Below are 20,021 nucleotides of genomic sequence, written 5' to 3'. Positions count from 1 at the left end.
TTTTTAAAAATAAACTTAGGATGGCATACCAGGCACACTTTTCTTTTTAGTGGGATGTTCCGATAATTTCCTGGAGGGTGTTCTCACTTTCACATAAGCAGTGTAGTGGCCTTCTCTCATCGAGCCACTATGTTCCACTATGCCATAGAGACCGTAGAGAACTTTATCTCCCATGCTTGCATTCTTTTAAACAAAGAAAAAACCCAAATTAGTAATATCTGTTAAATACTGTTGTAAGGAAAAGTAAGTAAATGTATATCTGCCTAACATAAGAAAAATGCATAGTAAAAGTGAGATAGTTTCCATACCTATTAGGCCGGCAAAATTGAAAAACCTTAACAAGGTTCTCTGTTGGCTGATTTGTGGGGAAAAGAGCACTCACACATATTGCATATGGGAATGCAAAGGGTACAATCCCTATGCAGGGATATTTCTTTTTTTTCTCTCTCTCTTTTTTGAGACAGAGTCTTGCTCTGTCACCCAGGCTGGAGTGCAATGGCATGATCTTGGCTCACTGCAACCTCCGCCACCCCAAGCGATTCTCCTGCCTCACCTTCCCAAGTAGCTGGGATTACAGGCATCTGTTACCACGCCCAGCTAATTTTTATATTTTCAGTAGAAACAGGGTTTCACTTTGTTGGACAGGCTGGTCTCAAACTCTTGACCTCAGGTGATTCACCTGTCTTGGCCTCCCAAAGCGCTGGGATTACAGGCGTAAGCCACTGCGCCTGACCTATGCAGGGATATTTGATGTTATCAGGCTGAGTTGTATATGTATTACTCTTGGATTCATTAATCCTTTTTCTAGGATTTGATCCCACAAATACATGAGCAAAATGTTAAAAGACATGTACCACACTATTAATTGCAGGATTATCTGTAATATCAAAACACTGGAATTAAAATGTCTGTAAATTGGGGACTGGTCGAATAAACTATGATGTATCCACACAATAGAGTATTATGCTTCTGGAAAAATGGAGTGCAGACGATCTCTAAATGCTGCTATGGAATAAGCTCTAGGATGTAATGTTAAGAGTAAGGCAGAAAAAAGGATACACAGTGTCAGCTACCATTATTTAAGAGGGTAGATGAAAATATACATGCCTATCTGCTTATATTTAAATAATAAAAGAATAAGCCATAATTTTTTAAATGGTTACCTACAGGGAGAAGGAGCAAACAGGTAGAATGACGTGGCAAAAAGCCAGACATCTTTGAATTTACCTTATTTAGGTACATTTGACTTTGGACCTATATAAATATTTTATGTAATTAAACAAAATTAAATTTTAAAAGAAATTCCAAAAAGTGAAAATTAAAAATCGCACAAATGAACAACAGATCCAGTACTTATCTGGATAGTAATTCATTTTAAAAATCACATTTATGAGACAATTGAAAATATGAACACTAGGTGATATGACAGAATTATTAAATGATACTGTGGTTATGTTAAAAAGTGGAGAGGCAGCAATTCTTATCTTTTAGAGATACATAGTGAAATATTTATGGGTGAAATTATTTCTGATGTTTGCTTCAAAATAAGAAGAAGAAAGTGAATTAGTGTGTGGATAGGGCGGGACTGGCCATGGATGTAAGGGTTTAGGGCTGGGTGCTGGAAGTTCATGGTACTATTCTATTTGCTTTTGTGTATATTGGAAATTCTCCGTAATAGGTACTTTTTAAAAATATGTTTTTATAAATTTAACACAGAGCTTGTTAAATTTCATTATTATTTACCACATTATCAAATTCTAGGAATACTGAGTATTAATAATCGACAGATAGTGCTGGTATTCCACAGCAGATACACTGTAATTCAACCAAAAATTACATTTAAGATATTTTTAACTATCATGTACTGAAAGTATTAAGTTCAATAGGCATTCTATTACATACCACAAAATCTAGACTTCTAGCCAGTAATCATGAACAGGACAATATGTTACCCCATAACTGCTTCCCTCAAGGAAGACAAAGTCATCTACTTCATCTACACAATTCTTACATGTAAAGTAAGCAATGATAAACTAGTCTGCTTTCTGTACCTAATTATTACAGTAGCAGCAGTTTTGAAGTATCATACTCCGCTGACAAGTACATTATTCTCAGTAGTACACATGAAGTGGCATGAAAGACAATTCACTACTATATTGATTTGCAAGATACAGAACTCCGCAAATGGTAAAACTACTACTGATTAAACAGTTCACAATGAACAAGAGAGGACACAAAACCTCACTTCTCTCAGCAACCATCAGCTTCAGTAGCAGTTACAAACAGCTTAGACCTTCATAACCATCATGCCTCATGCCTTACCTTTTCAATTTTCCTTTATTTTGTCTCCCACAGGACAAAAATCATATTCAGTGTATTAAATGTTCCACATATTACTGACTTAATCACTGGCTATTAAAATTCCCTTTCAGAAGAGAAGTCTTTTTTTTTTTTTTTTTAAAGAAAAAGCATTGCCTAATAATATATAGGATACTTTCAAGCATATTAATTTATAAATCAATTAAATATCTTAATATACTGTACCTTACAAGTAGCAGAACAGAATGGTGCTAAATCGAGCATAAGTGGAAAATCTACATGTCTGTTTACTTTACGAAGACTCAAGCCAGCCTTAAAAAGACCAAAACATTTTTGAAATGCAACAATTAGATCTAAAGCACTGTGTTTAACTAAAACCAACAGAGAAATTGTAGCAGTTTTTTCATAGATAAAAATGTGACTAATGAATAGTCTAAAATTAATATGACTAAATTAAAAATTAGGTTTCATAAATTGTTACTGCAAAGATTCATTTATGTGGGGATTTTTACCACAAACAATAGAGGGAATAGTTACTTTCACTGTGGCTTTTCAACGCTTATGGAAAAATAAATTCAATATAAAAGCTAAGCTGCTGACACACATGCTATCATGAAAATATATTCAACTAAAGAGTAAGGAGATTGGTGTTCTAGGCCTAACTCAGTGACTGGTTGTCAACTTGATTCCAGGTATAAAAGGATGAGATTAGGTCTTTTTCAGTTCTAAAATTCAATTATATTCATTCATTAAAACAAACAAACAACCTGAACATTCAAAACATTATACCAGTAAAAGTTAATGCTATATATTACATAAATAAAATTGTACTTTTATGTTCTTAAATATGCTATCTTTTTCTAATTTTCAGAGGCAAACCTTAAAAAGTGTATGCTTTGCATTATGTAATGGTAATAAAAACTAGCCAATAAAATATCAAAGGTATTGAGGAGACCCGTAAATAGAAATGGACTCTGTTGGAATGAGAAGATACCTAAATCCGAAATGAATGGGTAGACAAAAACTAAAAGAGGCAACCTTTCACGATGTCAATGACTGATCTTTCATTTGCATACTAATCACAATTTTACTGTAGATCTGTTGCTTTTTTATTGCTTATCTTTCTTTAAAGACAAAAAACACTTATTTTTTTGCCGAAGTGTAGCCACTTACTGATTTGTTTTTTCAAGTGATCTTTAGAAGGCTTGAAAATAGCTGACATGAAATTATGAGGTCATATCCTAGGAATATTTAATCTACATTCAATTTCTTTGCCTTTTTCATCAGGTGACCTCTATAAGCACCCAATACCAGCACTGTCTGAGATCATTTCAGGCTTTTGTGTTCTCCTCAGTCAGTACTTTGCTGTTGAGAAATTACCCCATCATACGAGAGACTGTGTGAAGGACTTTAATATAAGACGAATCTTTTTTTAGGTGGTAATTTTTGGAAAATATCTAGACTTATATTTGCATCTACAGTCTCCTGCCTTTTTCCCTTTAATGGAATGATACACTGCATTTTCCATATTAAAATATAAATCTGATGTCCTGCACATTGGACATTTAAGCTAGGTCTTACGTCTGGCATAACCTGAGTGAGCCACACAAACATTTTTATGTATATCTCTATTTCCTTGTGGTAGGTTCTTACTTAGTCAAGAGTCATTAGCTTTGTTCAAAAATTGTTTTGTTTAAAACATTACTCGGCTGGGCACAGTGGCTCATGCCTGTAATCCAAGCACTTTGGGAGGCTGAGGTGGGTGAATCACCTGAGGTCAGGAGTTCAAGACCAGCCTGACCGACATGGTGAAACCCTGTCTCTACTAAAAATACAAAAATTAGCCAGGTGTGGTGGTGGGTGCCTGTAATCTCAGTTACTCAGGAGGCTGAGGCAGGAGAATCACTTGAACCCAGGAGGTGGAGGTTGCAGTGAGCTGAGATCATGCCATTGCACTCCAGTCTGGGCGACAAAAGCGAAATTCCATCTCAAAAAAAAAAAAAAAAAAAAATTACTCAATGTTCTTCATATTCATTACTAAATTGCTTTCTAGTAGGTGTTACCAACTTACACTCCCAATGCTGGTAAATGAAAATGTATCTTAGGTCATCCTTATTAACACTACTATATCTTTGCTAATTTGGACAGGTTGAAAAAAGAATCTGCCATTTTATTTTGCCTTTCTTTTGCTGGGAAGGATGGACCTTTTTTATACTTGCCTGAACTTTGTACTTCCAGAACTGTCAGTTGATATTCTTTTCCCATTTTACTATTAGGGTCTGATATTTTTCTTATTGATCTTTAAGACTCTTTATATACTTACAACGTTAAAAATTTGGCATTTTTATGACAAAGATCTCTATCCAGTTTCAGATTTGCATTTAAGTGTTGTGGATGTTTCTGATATACAGCCCTAAAGCTACCATAGAGAAGGCTTTCAGGGATGTCAATGAACTAGAAACACAGGCATTGCTTAGGGACTCTGCTCCCTATAATGCCCAAACCCTGGGAATAAGAATGTGACTTTGCTGACATTATATTTAGCTTGAGAGAAAAAGGGACCTAGATGGATGTCCATAAATATTTCCCTTTAAGGGCAAGAATTATTTCTGTAAGTTGTTTCTAAACAGGGATGCAAGTACCAAATATAAAATAACTGTGGTGCATCATGAAATTAGCTTCTGCAATCTGGCATTATCCTCTCTTATTCACCCAGAATCACTGCAGATGTACCCTTTCCATTAGGCGCTCTGATATGACAAGATATAATACATCTGCTTCTGTTTTTTATGCCATTTCAGTTCCATTGAGTTTCTATAACCTTGACTATGGAAGAATCCAGAACTTAATCTGTGGACAGGGATGGCAGAATGGAGAAAAATCTCTTCTCACACATCTGGATTCCACCTAAAATGTTGCAAATATGTAAACTGTCAATAGTTTTCCTTGAGATTTCCTTATTAGCTTTTATATTTAGAAAGTCTTTCACACAGAGGTCAAGTTAAATATTCATTTAAGGGCCAGGTGCAGTGGCTCACGCCTAAAATCCCAGCACTTTGGGAGGCCGAGGTGGATCACCTGAGGTCAGGAGTTCAAGACCAGCCTGGCTGACATGGTGAAACCCCATCTCTACTAAAAATACAAAAATCAGCTAGGTGTGGTGGTGCACACCTGTAATCCCAGCTACTCGGGAGGCTGAGGCAGGAGAATCGCTTGAACCCAGGAGTCTGAGGTTGCAGGGAGCTGAGACTGTGCCACTGTACTCCAGCCTGGCAACAGAGGGAGATTCCCTCCCCCACCCCCACCCCCAAAAAATCATTTAAGTTTTCTCCTTGTTTTCTTGATAATTTGTTTTATACAATTAAAATTTTTATTTGAAAATTGTATGGGCCGGGCATGGTGGCTCACGCCTGTAATCCCAGAACTTTGGGAGGCCCAGGCAGGTGGATCACTTGAGGTTAGGAGTTCGAAACCAGCCTGGCCAACATGGTGAAATCCCATTTCTACTAAAAATACAGAAATTAGCCGGTGTGGTAGTAGGCACTTTTAATCCCAGCTATGTGGGAGGCTGAGGCAGGAGAGTTGCTTGAACCCAGGAAGTAGAGGTTGCAGTGAACTGAGATTGAGCCACTGCACTCTAGCCTGGGCGACAGAGCAAGACTTTTATCTCCATCTGGTCTTGAACTCCTGACCTCAGGTGATCTGCCCACCTCGGCCTCCCAAAGACTGAGGCAGCCACCATGCCCGGCCACAAAACTTATTTTCTGTTACCACACAAACATACATGGAGATACCATTTAGGTTCCTGCTGCCTAAATTTTCAAATATTGTGAATTAAACAATTTTAATCAGGAAAGTCTTATTAACTATTATGGCTAGATGAGCAGTAAATCTCACATGACACATTTTAAAATTCAGTAAGTTACTGGTTACTGTCTAATCCTTGACAATATTCTATAGGACTTAAAGTTTTGTAAAACACATGATGAAAATTATGGTGCTACTGAAGAAACTTACCTGATGAAATCTTTTCAGATGGAGAATTAGGACAGCTGGAACAGCAGAAATGAGCAATTGCTTCCTGGCATTAGTATAAACTCCTTCTACTTTCTTTTCTACATAAAATACAATAAATTTATAAAATTCCATTTTATACATTATCTACCATATAATAAAAATTTATACAGAAGCATCATACCACATTTTAAAAAATGTTAAAGAAATTGGACTTCTGATGAAAGGGCAGTCTTTACTCCTTCCTAAAACTCTGCTAAAATGAAAGTAAAGGAATTTTTTTTTTAAGGCACACAGTTAATAAGAAAAAAGAATAGGAGAGGTAACACTTGAAACAAAATTTTGGAAGGTAGAAAGCAGATGGACTAGAAGTAATTTGTGTCAATGCCCTCCAGCCAAAAATCACCAGAAGCACATGTGTAGTTGAAGAGTTTGGGTTTAAAAAGATTTCTAAATTTTTTGTCTATTTTTTGTTTGTTTGTTTGTTTGAGACAGGGTCTTGCTGTTACCCAGGCTGAAGTGCGGTGAAGTGGTCATGGCTCACTGCAGCCTTAACCTCCCAGGCACAAGCGATCCTCCCACCTTAGCCTCCCAAGTAGCTGGGACTACATGTGCATGCCACCCCAGCTGGCTAATTTTTTAAACGTTTTTTGTAGACATGGGATCTCACTATGTTCCTCAGACTGGTCTTGAAATCCTGGCTACAAGCAATCCTCGTGCCTTGGCCTCCCGAAGTGTTGGGATTACAGGTGTAAGCCACTGCGCCCAGTCCCAATTTCTAAATTCCTAAGATTTATGTTAGGATTTGAACATCGCCAACTGCATATTTAACTTGGATTAATGTAAGTAGGTATTCCTTCCTTCTCCCATTTCTTTATTACTAGCGTATTAAGCGTGTCTTTATTCTGATGCTTTGACATCTAGGGTCTGGTTAACACTGGAGGGACAACCCCTCCCAGGGCTAATTCACAGAGATAGTAAACAACTTATGTATGCATGCCTTTCATATGCAAACCAATCCAGAGTCCAGAGCCCATACCCCAACAACCTCCTTCACTGGGCTCTTGCACTCTGGACCACTACCCACTTGCTGTAATCACCCTAGGACCAGGCACCTGATAACTAGAGACAGCCCCTATATCCCAGAGCCCACTAAAATTATTCAAACTAGCCGATCCTAAGCCTGCTTACCCTGCCTTACACATTCCTTCCTTTAGAAATCACACTAAAGGCTCCTGCCCATGTTTTCCCCTCACTCTCCCACCTCCTGACTGACCCTGGTGCTTCCCTATGTGATCCTGTGTAGCACGGTGGGCCCCTTCTTCTTGGGAACTACGAATAACACACTATTTCTTCAGGGGCAATTATCTCCTGATCTTTTAGCCTCACCATACCTGAATAATAAAGTCTACATTTTAAAACGAGTAGTCACTAAGAATCAGAGTATTCTTTCCATTTATTCAAGGATAAAGATGAAGTGAAAATTTCTTATTTTCCCCCTTTCTCCACTTTTCTCTGACCAACTAATCTTGGTAATTATAGCGCTAGCTTTATGACATGCTACTATTTAAAATCTTCAAAATTTATCTTACATTGAGTTTACAACAAATTGATAGGATCTGTGAAACACATTAGCCTCATCATTAATCTTACTAGTGATACGATTTGAAGTTTTAGGGAGCCGGGCATGGTGGCTCACGCCTGTAATCTCAGCACTTTGGGAGGCCAAGGCGGGTGGATCATGAGGTCAGGCATTCAAGACCAGCCTGGCCAAGATGGTGAAACCTCATCTCTACTAAAAATACAAAAATTAGCTGGGCATGGTAGCGGGCGCCTGTAATCCCAGCTACTCAGGAGGCTGAGGCAGAATAATCCCTTGAACTCAGGAGGTGGAGGTTGCAGTGAGCCAAGATCGCGCCACTGCACTCCAGCCTGGGCAATAGAGTGAGACTCCATCTAAAAAAAAAAAAAAAAGTTGTAGGGGTATTTCTTCTGGATAGATTTCAGATACATAGTTCCCTCAAATAAGATTATATGAGTTTGCATTTTTAAGGCAGAGTTGTATACTTCCTGCTCTTCAATTTATTTAAACAAAAAAAACTATTGAAAATCTGTTCTGCCCAGTATCATAAGTGCTCAGGTACAAATATGAATAAAACAATCTCTGTGCTTAAGTAACGCAAGTATAGAAACAAGATTCTCAGTAAAATTCTCAGTGAAATTTGTAACTCACTAGACACTATCAGGAAATCAATAATTATTTAATTAAAAAAATAGTTACCTGCAAAACTGGTTTCTTCTTGGTACTTCTGTTTGTTTTTAGTACAGTTCTCACATAGAAGCTTATTATTCCCCATTAGTAATTCCATAGATGTAAACTGGTAGAGACAGGACTGAACTGAACATTCTTTAGAAGTAGTTATATAGGTCTGAGAAAGGGTCTGAAAAGCATTTTGGGGACTATGAGGCCTCAAATGCTTCCCCTCTAAAAAACATAAATTATTTGAAATACTTAGTGGCTGATTTTCTCTGTCAAAATCTTGATGTCCAGTTACAGTGCTCCTCAAATGAAGTTCAGAAATAGCCTCAGCCATTTGCTTATCACCACTGTCAGTCTCCTTGTTGTACACCAGTTCACCTGCTGATGGAGGGTAAAGGGGTCCATCTGTGTGCACACCAGATCCACTACTGGATCTGAACAGCTCAGTCTGCTTTAAAGCACTTTCAGATTCTGAAGCCTCACTGTCAGCATCAACATTACTTTCAGAATGGCTGGCTTCTTTTTCACTGTCATCAGTAGGGCTTTCATTCAGAGGTGACTCAGAATTCATGAGTCTTGCAAACATTAAAGAATCCCCATTCATTTCAAGGTTTTCCTTTTTCTGGTATGTGACAACAGTTTCTCCAGACAATTTCCTAATACATTTTCGGTCATGAATTAGTTGACTCTGTAAGTTGACAGTGTTTTCAAAGAAAAAGAATCTTGTAACCTCGTTGAAAATAAATGCCAATAATTCTTATTTAAACATATCACAGTTATTAAATACCATTTCTCTCAGATCCATTTCCTAAGCCTACTGAAACTAAGATCACTAGAAGATATACTAAAAAATAGTTCTATTTTACAAGTAAATCTTCACACAAGAAACTAACAACAATGTAACAGTGGCTATTTGTGAGGAAGGAAGTAGGACTTTTGTAGAACAGGGCTATGAGGGAGACTTTTTTCTTTTAAAAAAAAATTGCTTTTAGAGACAGGGTCTTGCTCTGTTGCCTAGGCTGGAGTGCAGTAGCACTCAAGTGATCCTCCCACCTGAGTCTCCCATGTACTTACTACTACAAGCATGCACCACTACACCTGGCTAGTTTTTAAATTTTTTGTAGAGACAAAGTCTCTCCATGTTGCCTAGGCTGGTCTTGAACTCCTGGCCTAAAGTGATCCTCCCACCTTGGCTTCCCAAAGGAGACTTTTCAGTTACTGTATAAGCCTTTCCATACTTGTTCATTTTTAAACACTGAAAATGTATCTATTTTTTAAAAAAATTAAAAAGTAACAAAAGTAAACTATAAACTATTATGACACGGTGTTGCTTGGTTGCCATAAATCTGGAAGAAAATTACAGAAATAAAATAACCTAAGTTTGGGAAGGGGGGAATCAACTAATTAAAAATTTTAAGGTACCTGAAATGTTTCACTAAAGTTTCCACACAGCTGAAGGCTCGAATTACATTTTTCTTTTCCTATACCTTGGCTGAAGGGTCAAGACAAAAAATTAAAAAAAGACTATCATGAGTAATTGATACTCGGTTTTAGTTATTCAGGGGAAGAAGGGTAAGTTATAAAAAGTGTCTTGCCTCAATCTTCAAAATCAGGAAAAATAACATTGTCTCCTGTGTTTACCAAGTATTCTGAACTCCTTGAATGAAAATAAGGTATTTATTTTCACCATATATATTTGGTATACTAGAGAGCATATGATAAGTAATAAAGCTTATGGTAACAGACAACAAGTTCCACTCTGATGAATTTATATAGTACTTTTTTTGGAAGCAAACTTTCCTACTATATATGTAATACTAATAGTTAAGAAGCCCTAGCCAGAGCAGTCAGGCAGAAGAAGAAAATAAAAGGTATCCAAATTGGAAAAGAAGTCAAATGGTTCCTCTTCACAGACAACATAATCTTATATATAGGAAAATCCAAAGACTTCAACAAAAAAAACCTTAGAACTGATAAATTCAGTCAAGTTGTTGAATGTAAAATCAACATACAAAAATCAGTAGTGTTTCTATATACTAACAAAAAACTAGCCGGAAAAAAAAAATCAACAAGGCAATCTCGTTTATAATGGCTACAAAAGAAAAAAAATCTCACCTAGGAATAGTTTAACTGAGGAGGTTAAAGACCTCTACAAGGAAAACTATAAAATACTGATGAAAGAAACGAAGAAGACACAAACGAAAAAGCATCCCATGCTCATGGATCAGGAAAATATTATTAAAATGACCATGCCACCCAAAGCAATCTATGGACTCAATGAAATTCCTATCAAAATTCCAATGACATTTTTCACATAAAAAGAAAAAACAATCCTAAAATGTATATGGAACCTGGCTGGGCACAGTGGCTCATGCCTGTAATCCCAGCACTTTGGGAGGCTGAGGGAGGTGGATCACCTAAGGCCAAGAGTTTGAGACTAGCCTGGCCAACATGATGAAACCCCATCTCTACTAAAAATATGAAAAATTAGCCAGGCATGGTAGCGGGCACCTGTAATCCCAGCTGCTTGGGTGGCTGAGGCAGGAGAACCACTTGAACGTGGGAGGTGGAGGCTGCAGTGAGCTGAGATTGCACCACTGCACTCTGGCCTGGGCAACAAGAGTGAAACTCCACCTAAAAAAAAAAAAAAAAATTTTTTTTTTTTGGTATGGAACCAAAAAAGAGCCAGAATCACTAAAGCAATTCTGGGCAAAAGGAACAAAGCTGGAAGCCTCACACTACCTGACTTCAAAATATACGACAAGACTACAGTAACCAAAACAGTATGGTTGGTATAAAAACAGACACATAGACCAATGCAACAGAATAAAGAAATAAATCCACATACTTACAGCCAACTGATTTCTGACAAAGGGGCCAAGAAAAAACACTGGGGAAAGGACGCCCTCTTCAACAAATGGTACTGGGAAAACTGGTTATCCATATGCAGAAGAATACAACTAGAACCTTATCTCTCACCATATACAAAAATCAATTCAAGATAGATTAAAGACTTAAATGTAAGATCTAAAACTATAAAACTACAAGAAGAAAACATAGGAGAAACACTCAGGACATTAGTCTAGGTAATGATTTTATGTAGACCTCAAAAGCACAGGCATCAAAAACAAATGGGACTACATTGAACTAAAAAGTTGCTGCACAGAAAAGGAAATAATCAACAGAGTGAAGAGACCCCTATTGAATGGGAGAAAATATCTGCAAACTCTTCATCCTATAAGGAACTAATATTAGACATTTCCCAAAAGAAGACATCCAAATGGCCAAGAGGTATATGGAAAAAAAAAATGCTCAACATCCCTAACCATCATGGAAATGCAGATCAAAACCACAATAAAATATCATTTTACCCCAGTTAGAATGGTTATTATCAAAAAAGACAAATAATAAGATGCCTTCAAGAATGTGGAGAAAAGGAGTCTGATACACTGCTGGTGGGAATGTAAATTAGTACAGCCATCATAGAAAACAGTATGGAGATGGCTGGGCGTGGTCAGAATCTCAGCAGTTTGGGAGGCCAAAGTGGGTGGATCACGAGGTCAGGAGTCCAAGACCATCCTGGCCAACATGGTGAAAATCCTGTCTCTACTAAAAATACAAAAAAATAAGCTGGGAGTGATGGCAGGTGCCTGTAATCCCAGCTACTCGGGAGGCTGACGCAGTGGAATCACTTGAACCCAGGAGACGGAGGTTGCAGTGAGCCGAGATCACACCACTGCACTCCAGCCCAGGTGACAAAGTGACACTCCATCTCAAAAAACAAAAAAACAAACACAACAGTATGGAGATTTCTCAAAAAATTAAAATAGGGCCAGGTACAATGGCTCACACCTGTAATCCCAGCACTTTGGGAGACTGAGGTGGGTGGATCACTTGAGGTCAGGAGTTCGAGACCAGCCTGCGGAACATGGTGAAACCCAGTCTCTAATAAAATACAAAAATTAGCTGGGCATGGTAGCACACGCCTGTAGACCCAGCTACTTGGGAGATGAAGGCTGAGGCATGAGAATCACTGGAACCCAGAAGGAAGAGGTTGCAGTGAGCTGAGACTGTGCCACAGCACTTCAGCCTGGGCAATGGAGTGAGACTCTGTCTCAAACAACAACAACAACAATAACAACAACGACAAACTAAAATAGAGCTACCATAAGATCCAGCAATCCCACTACTAGACATTTATCCAAAGAAAAGAAAATCAGTGTATCAAAAGGATACCTGCACCCCCATGTTTACTGTAGTGCTATTCACAATAGCCAAGATATGGAATCAATCTAAGTGTCCATCAGTAGTTGAATGGATAAATGTAGTATATATCAATAATGGAATACTCTTTGGCCCTAAAAAGAATGAAATTCTGTCATTTGCATTAACATGGATTGAACTGGAGATCATTGTGTTAAGTGAGGCAAGTTAGGCACAGAAAGGCAAATATCCCATGTTCTCACTCTTACGTGAGAGCTAAAAAAAAAAAAAAAAAAAAAGAATGTTGGGGCAGGCACGGTGGCTCATGCCTATAATCCCAGCACTTTGGGAGGCCAAGGTGGGCAGATCATGAAGTCAGGAGATCGAGACCATCCTGGCTAACAAGGTGAAACCCCATCTCTACTAAAAATACAAAAATTAGCCGGGCTTGGTGGTGGGCGCCTGTAGTCCTGGCTACTCGGGAGGCTGAGGCAGGAGAATGGCGTGAACCTGGGAGGCAGAGCTTGCAGTGAGCTGAGACTGCGCCACTGCACTCCAGCCTGGGCAAGAGAGCGAGACTCAGTCTCAAAAAAAAAAAAAAAAAAAAAAAAAAAGGTTGATCTTCTGAAAGTAGAGTGTAGAATGATAGATATCAGAGGCTTAGAAGAGAGTGAATGAGGGTGTCGTGGAGGAGCTAAAAAGAGAGGTACGTTAGTTGAGTACAAAGAGTTAGAAGGAATAGTTCTAATGTTCCATAGAACAGTATGGTAACTACAGTTAACAACAATAGATTATATATTTCAAGGTAGCTAAAAGAGAAAATCTGAAATGTGCTCATTGCAAAGAAATGATAAATGCTTAAGGTAACTGATATCCCAAATACCCTCACTTGATCACAATACATTCTATATACATGTATCAAAATATCACATATACATCATAAATATGTACAAATATTATGTACCAAAATTATTAATGGTCAATGGAAAAATATAGACCCATACAGGTTTTTAGTAACTTGTCCAAGATCATATAACTAATAAAAATAGCTGTGTCCAGAATCCAATTAATCTCATTTCTAATTGAATAGTTTCCAAACTCAGGTGATTATCAGACTCACCTAAGAGGGCTTGCTTTAAAAGATACGTATCCGAGGCATTACCACTAAGAAATTCCCATTAATGATGTCTGAGGTTGGGTATGAGAATTTGTTTGAATAGACAGGTGATTCTCATGATCAGCTGGTCTGAGGAACTTTTGAATGAGACTATTCTATCTATCCTTTTTATCCTCCTGCTCCCAGTGAAATATAAAAGTACCCATTCCCATCCTTGTTTTTTGCTTAGTGGACATATGATGGATTTAATCCACTAAAAATATCCTAAGTTTATAACGTAAATTAGGATCAAAGATTAAGTCTATTTTGAAAAAATAACCAAAACTACATGGGAGAAAGCTTACTATCAAAGAAGTGATACAGGATAGAAGAGTATGATTCTGGAACTAGACTGCCCGGATTCAAATTTAAGTTCTCCAATTTACTAGCTGGGTGATGTTGAAAAAATTACTTGACATCTCAGTATTCCAGTTTCCTCACCCATAAAGCGAAAGCACCAGCCCACATTGGGTTGTCATGGTGGTTAAATGAGACAGTATGTAGAAAAGCCCACAGAGCAGTGCCTAGCCCATAGTAAGCAGCATAAGTACCAGCTATTATTATTATTATATTATTATTATTTTGAGACAGAATCTCACTCTGTCGCCCAGGCTGGAGTGCAGTAGCACGATCTCGGCTCACTGCAACCTCCACCTCCTGGGTTCAGGCAATTCTCCTGCCTCAACCTCCCGAGTAGCTAGGACTACAGGCGTGTGCCACCATGACTGGCTAATTTTTTGTATTTTTAGTAGAGATAGGGTTTCACTGTGTTAGCCAGGATGGTCTCCACTCCGGACCTCGTGATCCGCCTGCCTCGGCCTCCCAAAGTGCTGGGATTACAGGCGTGAGCCACCGTGCTCAGCCAGTATCAGCTATTATTATTGGCGGCAATCATGAGAATGAGCTCAGTGGTTTCCCTAAACACCATCCATGTACAAAGCACTGAACTAGGCACCTGACACATAGTGGCAAGAAGGACAGACTCAGTTCCTGTTTGCAGATCCTACAATCCATCCCAATAGAAGTATGGTAAAACATAAGTTCAAGTCAGCAGGGGGCAGTATACCTGGTTAAGAACATGGTCCTTGTTTAACCTGTCTGAATCTCCATTTCTGCCATAGGCTACCTGTATGATCTTAGGCATGTTATTTAATCCATCTCTTGACTCAATATAATTGGTGTAAATAACTGAAAACAGTGATAATGACATAATTAAGAACTCAAATGTTAGGTACAATTTTTGTTATGACAGGAGAAATACAGTGCTATAGAAAGCCAGAGGAAAAGAACTAATCCAGAATTGAGTGGATCAGAGAAATATGCAGAAATTGAGCAGAGGCTACAGGAGGAGAATGGGACTGTTCCTGGCAGAAGAAACAGTTCAAAGGCCCACAGGTAAGACAAAGAACAAGAAATTAGGGAAGTCTAGCTAGAAAATGAGTACAAATGTTGGGAGGTGAGAAGGACAGACAAAAATTAACCAGATGCACGTAAGTCACAGACTTGTTTGTGTGTTTTGAACAGCAATGAGATTTCTTTTTTCAAGTTTTATTTTAGGTTCAGGGTATATGTGCAGGTTTGCTGTAAAGGTAAATTTGTGTCACAGGGGTTATACAAATTATTTCTTCACCCAGGTACTAAGCCTAGTATCTGATATTATTTTTTCTGATCCTCTCCCTCCTCCTATCCTGCATCCTCCAGTAGGCCCTAGTGTCTTTGTTCCCTTGCGTCCAAGTGTACTCTATGTTTAGCTCCCACTTAGAGGTGAGAACATGTGGTATTTGGTTTTCTGTTCCTATGTGAGTTTGCTAATGACAATAGCCTCCAGCTCCATCCACATTCCTGTAAAAGGCAAGATTTTATTCTTTTTTATGGCTGCATAGTATTCCATGGTCTATATGTACAACATTTTCTTATCTAAACTGTCATTGATCAGCATTTAGGTTGATTCCATGTCTTTGCTATTGTGAATAGTGCTGCAATGAACATTCACATACATGTGTTTTTATGGTGAAATGATTTATATTCCTTCAGGTATATATCCAGTAATGGAAATGCTGGGTCAAATGGTAGTTCTGTTTTTAGCTCTCTGAGGAATAGCCATACTGCTTTCCACAATGGTTGAGCTAATTTATACTTCTATCAACAGTGTATAAGCATTCCCTTTTCTCTGCAGCCTTGCCAGCATTTGTTATTTTTTGACTTTTTAGTAACAGCATTCTGACTGGTATGACATGGTATCTCACTGTGGTTTTAATTTGCATTGCCCTAATCAGTGATGTTGAGTTTTTCTTATGCCTGTTGGCTTGATTCTGAGGGCTACAAGGAATAGGAATAAGATGACCAATTTTGTATTTTAGAAATATTGCTCTGTCTGCAATGTGGAGCGCCAAATGGTGGTGGGGAAAGGGGAGAGGAGTGGGGTCTAGGGAAACAAAAAATTAAGCAGGTGGCTACATTATAATTCCCTATCTTTCCTCTCAGACCTTTGGGTAGTGCTTTTTTTTTGCCTCACATAATTTTCCAATAAAAAATATCTAGTCATGGTTTCCTTTCACTATTTTTTAAACTTTCTAAAATATTCAGTCTAGATCTTTTGCCTTTCCACCAGTGCTAACTTTCATTTGTATTCACATTACTATATCTTGGTTTTAATTCTTTTTTCCTCACCTCATGCTTCTTTATCATCCTTCATATTAAACTTTGTTCAGTTTTAATGAGATAACAGTAGTATAATTTAGCAAAGAGAAGAAGTGAAAAACTCAATTTACTATCAAATCAGTACTTGTACCTCTATTATTAAAAGATGCAAGGAGCTTCTCTTTTTGTTACAGACACTAAGTAGAGGGGAAAAGCCCACTTTTAAACTTTAAAAATATAAGAAATGAAAATGATCAAAGGGGAAATATATGACCTTCTCTGAGTGTTTCCAAAATTCCCAATAGTAAATTGAGCCAACACCACATGATAAACAAAAATATCCTTGCAACTGTTTTACTTGGACTTTAAAACTACTAAGTATCTATTCAATTTAATCCTTAAAAAAATTTACACAGGTTAAGTTGCCATTTTCTCAGATACTTCTGTATAATACCTTGAGCAATTTAGCACCTAGGAAAAATGGTAAAATCAGGTAAGATCCCTTTGAATACAGGGTTTTCCTCAAATCTATTTTTAAGTATATTGATAGATACTGTAACTACACCAGTATTCTTTTGGTGACTGGTCTGATTGGTAAAAGAACAAAGATTGAAATTTTCCTAATTTCTTCCATGTAAATAAGAGGACTGTGATTTTCTGAATATAACCCCAATGATGAGAAGCACAACACACGTTTCAGGAATTCCATAATAACATCTTTTATAATAACTAAAAAGAAAACAGAGGAAATAAGATGGAACACAAAAATTATTCAATTAAAACCAAAAGTGCGTGAAAAGTAGAAACAGAAATAAAGAACAGATGGGATAAATAGACAAAAAACAGCAAGATTCTGGTCTTATAATTGAATGCAAGAGCTGAGCCTCAAAGAGCTTAATTGGCAAAAGGCTGTGCAGCTAACAGGTGGTGAGAACCAAGGTTTATGTAAATTGCACCAGAGCACAGTGCACTTCTGATTCTGGCAGAAGTATTAAAGTTTTATGAAATAAAAAAAAATTTCATAAAACTAATATACTTATGTGTTGAAGCGGCTCAGAGAATTGAACTTTTGGATTTCTTTCTGAACTAATGAGCTGAGGCAGGATTTTAAATAAGGATATCAATTTGAGATTTCCCAGTCCCTACAATTATTCAATCAGCATGATGGTTTTTTAAAAAGCTGTGGGGAGGGGAAAGAAGGGAAGAAAAATAGCCTACGGAATAGACTTCACATGGTATCTTTTGGTAGCCATTTGTTGCAGCTCATTTTACCTCAGATTTTGGTTTAAAAAGGACGTCTATATATGCCTATGGCTATTTACTGTGTTTATGTATCTGCTTCCTGTTACTATTTTTTCTGTATTTAGGCCAGAAATTGACATATTCATTTTATAGTGTTTTATTTAACTGGATTATTTGCCTGTTATCAGCAAGCAAAAGAAAATGCACTTTTTCAGCCAGGCGCGGTGGCTCAAGCCTGTAATCCCAGCACTTTGGGAGGCCGAGATGGGTGGATCACGAGGTCAGGAGATCAAGACCATCCTGGCTAACACGGTGAAACCCCATCTCTACTAAAAAATACAAAAAACTAGCCAGGCGTGGTGGCGGGTGCCTATAGTTCCAGCTACTGGGGAGGCTGAGGCAGGAGAATGGCGTAAACCCAGGAGGAGGCGCTTGCAGTGAGGTGAGATCTGGCCACTGCACTCCAGCCTGGGCGACAGAGGGAGACTCCGTCTCAAAAAAAAAAAAAAAAAAAAAAAAAGAAAGAAAATGCACTTTTTCAAGGTACTCAGAGATAACATCTTCCAACTTGAGGGCAACATTTTCTCAGCTAATTTCACTATTATTTTTATGTAATTATTTTATCATTCTTCATATTAAGTTTTTGTGTGATTTTAGATAACTAATATAATTTGGCAAAGAAAAAAGGTGAAGAACTCAAAAACTTATGATCAAATCAGTACTTGTACCTCCAGTATAATTTTAAAAGATGTGAGGCGCTTCTATTACTGTAAGAGATTAAAGAGTACTATAAAGAAAAGTTTGTCAAAAATATCTTTTTTTTTTTTTTTTTTTTTTGAGACGGAGTCTCACTCTGTCGCCCAGGCTGGAGTGCAGTGGCCGGATCTCAGCTCACTGCAAGCTCCGCCTCCCGGGTTCACGCCATTCTCCTGCCTCAGCCTCCCCAGTAGCTGGGACTACAGGCGCCCGCCACCTCGCCCGGCTAGTTTTTTGTATTTTTTTTAGTAGAGACCGGGTTTCACCGGATTAGCCAGGATGGTCTCGATCTCCTGACCTTGTAATCCGCCCGTTTCGGCCTCCCAAAGTGCTGGGATTACAGGCTTGAGCCACCGCACCCGGCCCAAAAATATCTTTATACTCTTATTAATAGCTTTACTAATCAGCAAAACAAGACTTTATTGATCTTTATAAAACTAGTACTGAAATTAGTTAACTACTGAATCATTCTGGTTCCATGATTAAACTGGTTCTGTAGTTGAACTATTGGAAATAACTTCTAAACATAAACTTCCTAATGACTGAAATACATTTATATCATTTAAATTTTCGCTTCTTGAATACAGTACCTTAAAGATGTTATTAGAACTGTACTTTTCTAATTTTAGAACCATATGCAAACTTGCACTTTTTCCCATCAAAACCAAAAAAAAAGGTAACTCTATTACATAAAAAAAAAATGTTCAATATAGAATAGGTCCAATAAAAAAAGTAACAAAAAAAGTATATGAAAAAATTTTTTAATAAAGAGTAGGTCCAATTTGTTCAGCACAAGCACAAGTTATACCCATGTGGTGTCCAGATCTTTGAGGTATAGACAGTTTCTATATATCATATATGCATATTCTCAGTTCCTAACCAATATTGTGTGGGAAGTATTTCTCTCATACATTTGGATAGTGAATGTATTAAAACTACTTTGGCCAGTACCACAGAATCTCCTAACTCTTTAAACTAAACAAAAATTAAAAAAAATCACTACACATTTATATTTTAATAACCAGTGTTTTTTAGGGGAATAGCAACACAATTAATGCTTTAACCTTTTCAAACTCCGTAAGATGCTTTTGTTTTATACCATTAGAATAAAGCATATGCTCAAGTTGAATTTAACTGTCCTATATATCTTATGAAGCAAAGTTAGCTTTTATTTAAAGAAAACATGTTGTCCTTTCTGAAGTCTTGTGACTTCTAACATAAGCCTTCTAACAGAGTAAGTTAAATTGAGGCCCAGCGCCATGGCTCACGCCTGTAATCCCAGCACTTTGGGAGGCCAAAGCAGGTAGATCACTTGAGGTCATCAGGAGTTTGAGACCAGCCCGGCCAACATGATGAAACCCTGTCCTCTACAAAAAGTACAAAAATTAGCCGGGCATGGTGGTGTGCACATGTAGTCCCAGCTACTCGGGA

At 37.7% G+C, this 20,021-nt stretch overlaps 1 protein-coding gene across 16 annotated transcripts in view; it reads right to left on the bottom strand.

The window, feature by feature from the left end:
* The window catches only part of USP45 (ubiquitin specific peptidase 45), an 82,359-nt gene that overhangs the window by 4,806 nt on the left and 57,532 nt on the right, over positions 1 to 20,021 (bottom strand). For 10 of the 16 annotated variants that reach the window (XM_005552290.4, XM_065543679.1, XM_074037404.1 and 7 more), the window contains 4 exons: positions 8,615 to 9,281; positions 6,337 to 6,434; positions 2,545 to 2,631; positions 30 to 183 (listed from right to left, as the gene is read on the bottom strand). In XM_005552290.4, the coding sequence (XP_005552347.2) occupies positions 30 to 183; positions 2,545 to 2,631; positions 6,337 to 6,434; positions 8,615 to 9,281 (1,006 nt within the window). Of the gene's footprint in view, positions 1 to 29; positions 184 to 2,544; positions 2,632 to 6,336; positions 6,435 to 8,614; positions 9,282 to 10,015; positions 10,086 to 20,021 lie in introns of those variants that run through there. The other 6 variants (XR_012433591.1, XM_045391273.3, XR_010586306.1 and 3 more) reach the window with 5 other exon arrangements.

The sequence above is a fragment of the Macaca fascicularis genome, chromosome 4, assembly GCF_037993035.2.
Source record: "Macaca fascicularis isolate 582-1 chromosome 4, T2T-MFA8v1.1".
Lineage (NCBI taxonomy): Eukaryota > Metazoa > Chordata > Mammalia > Primates > Cercopithecidae > Macaca > Macaca fascicularis.
The sequence above is the reverse complement of the archived record's forward strand: the minus strand, read 5'-3'. Positions and strand labels throughout refer to the sequence as shown.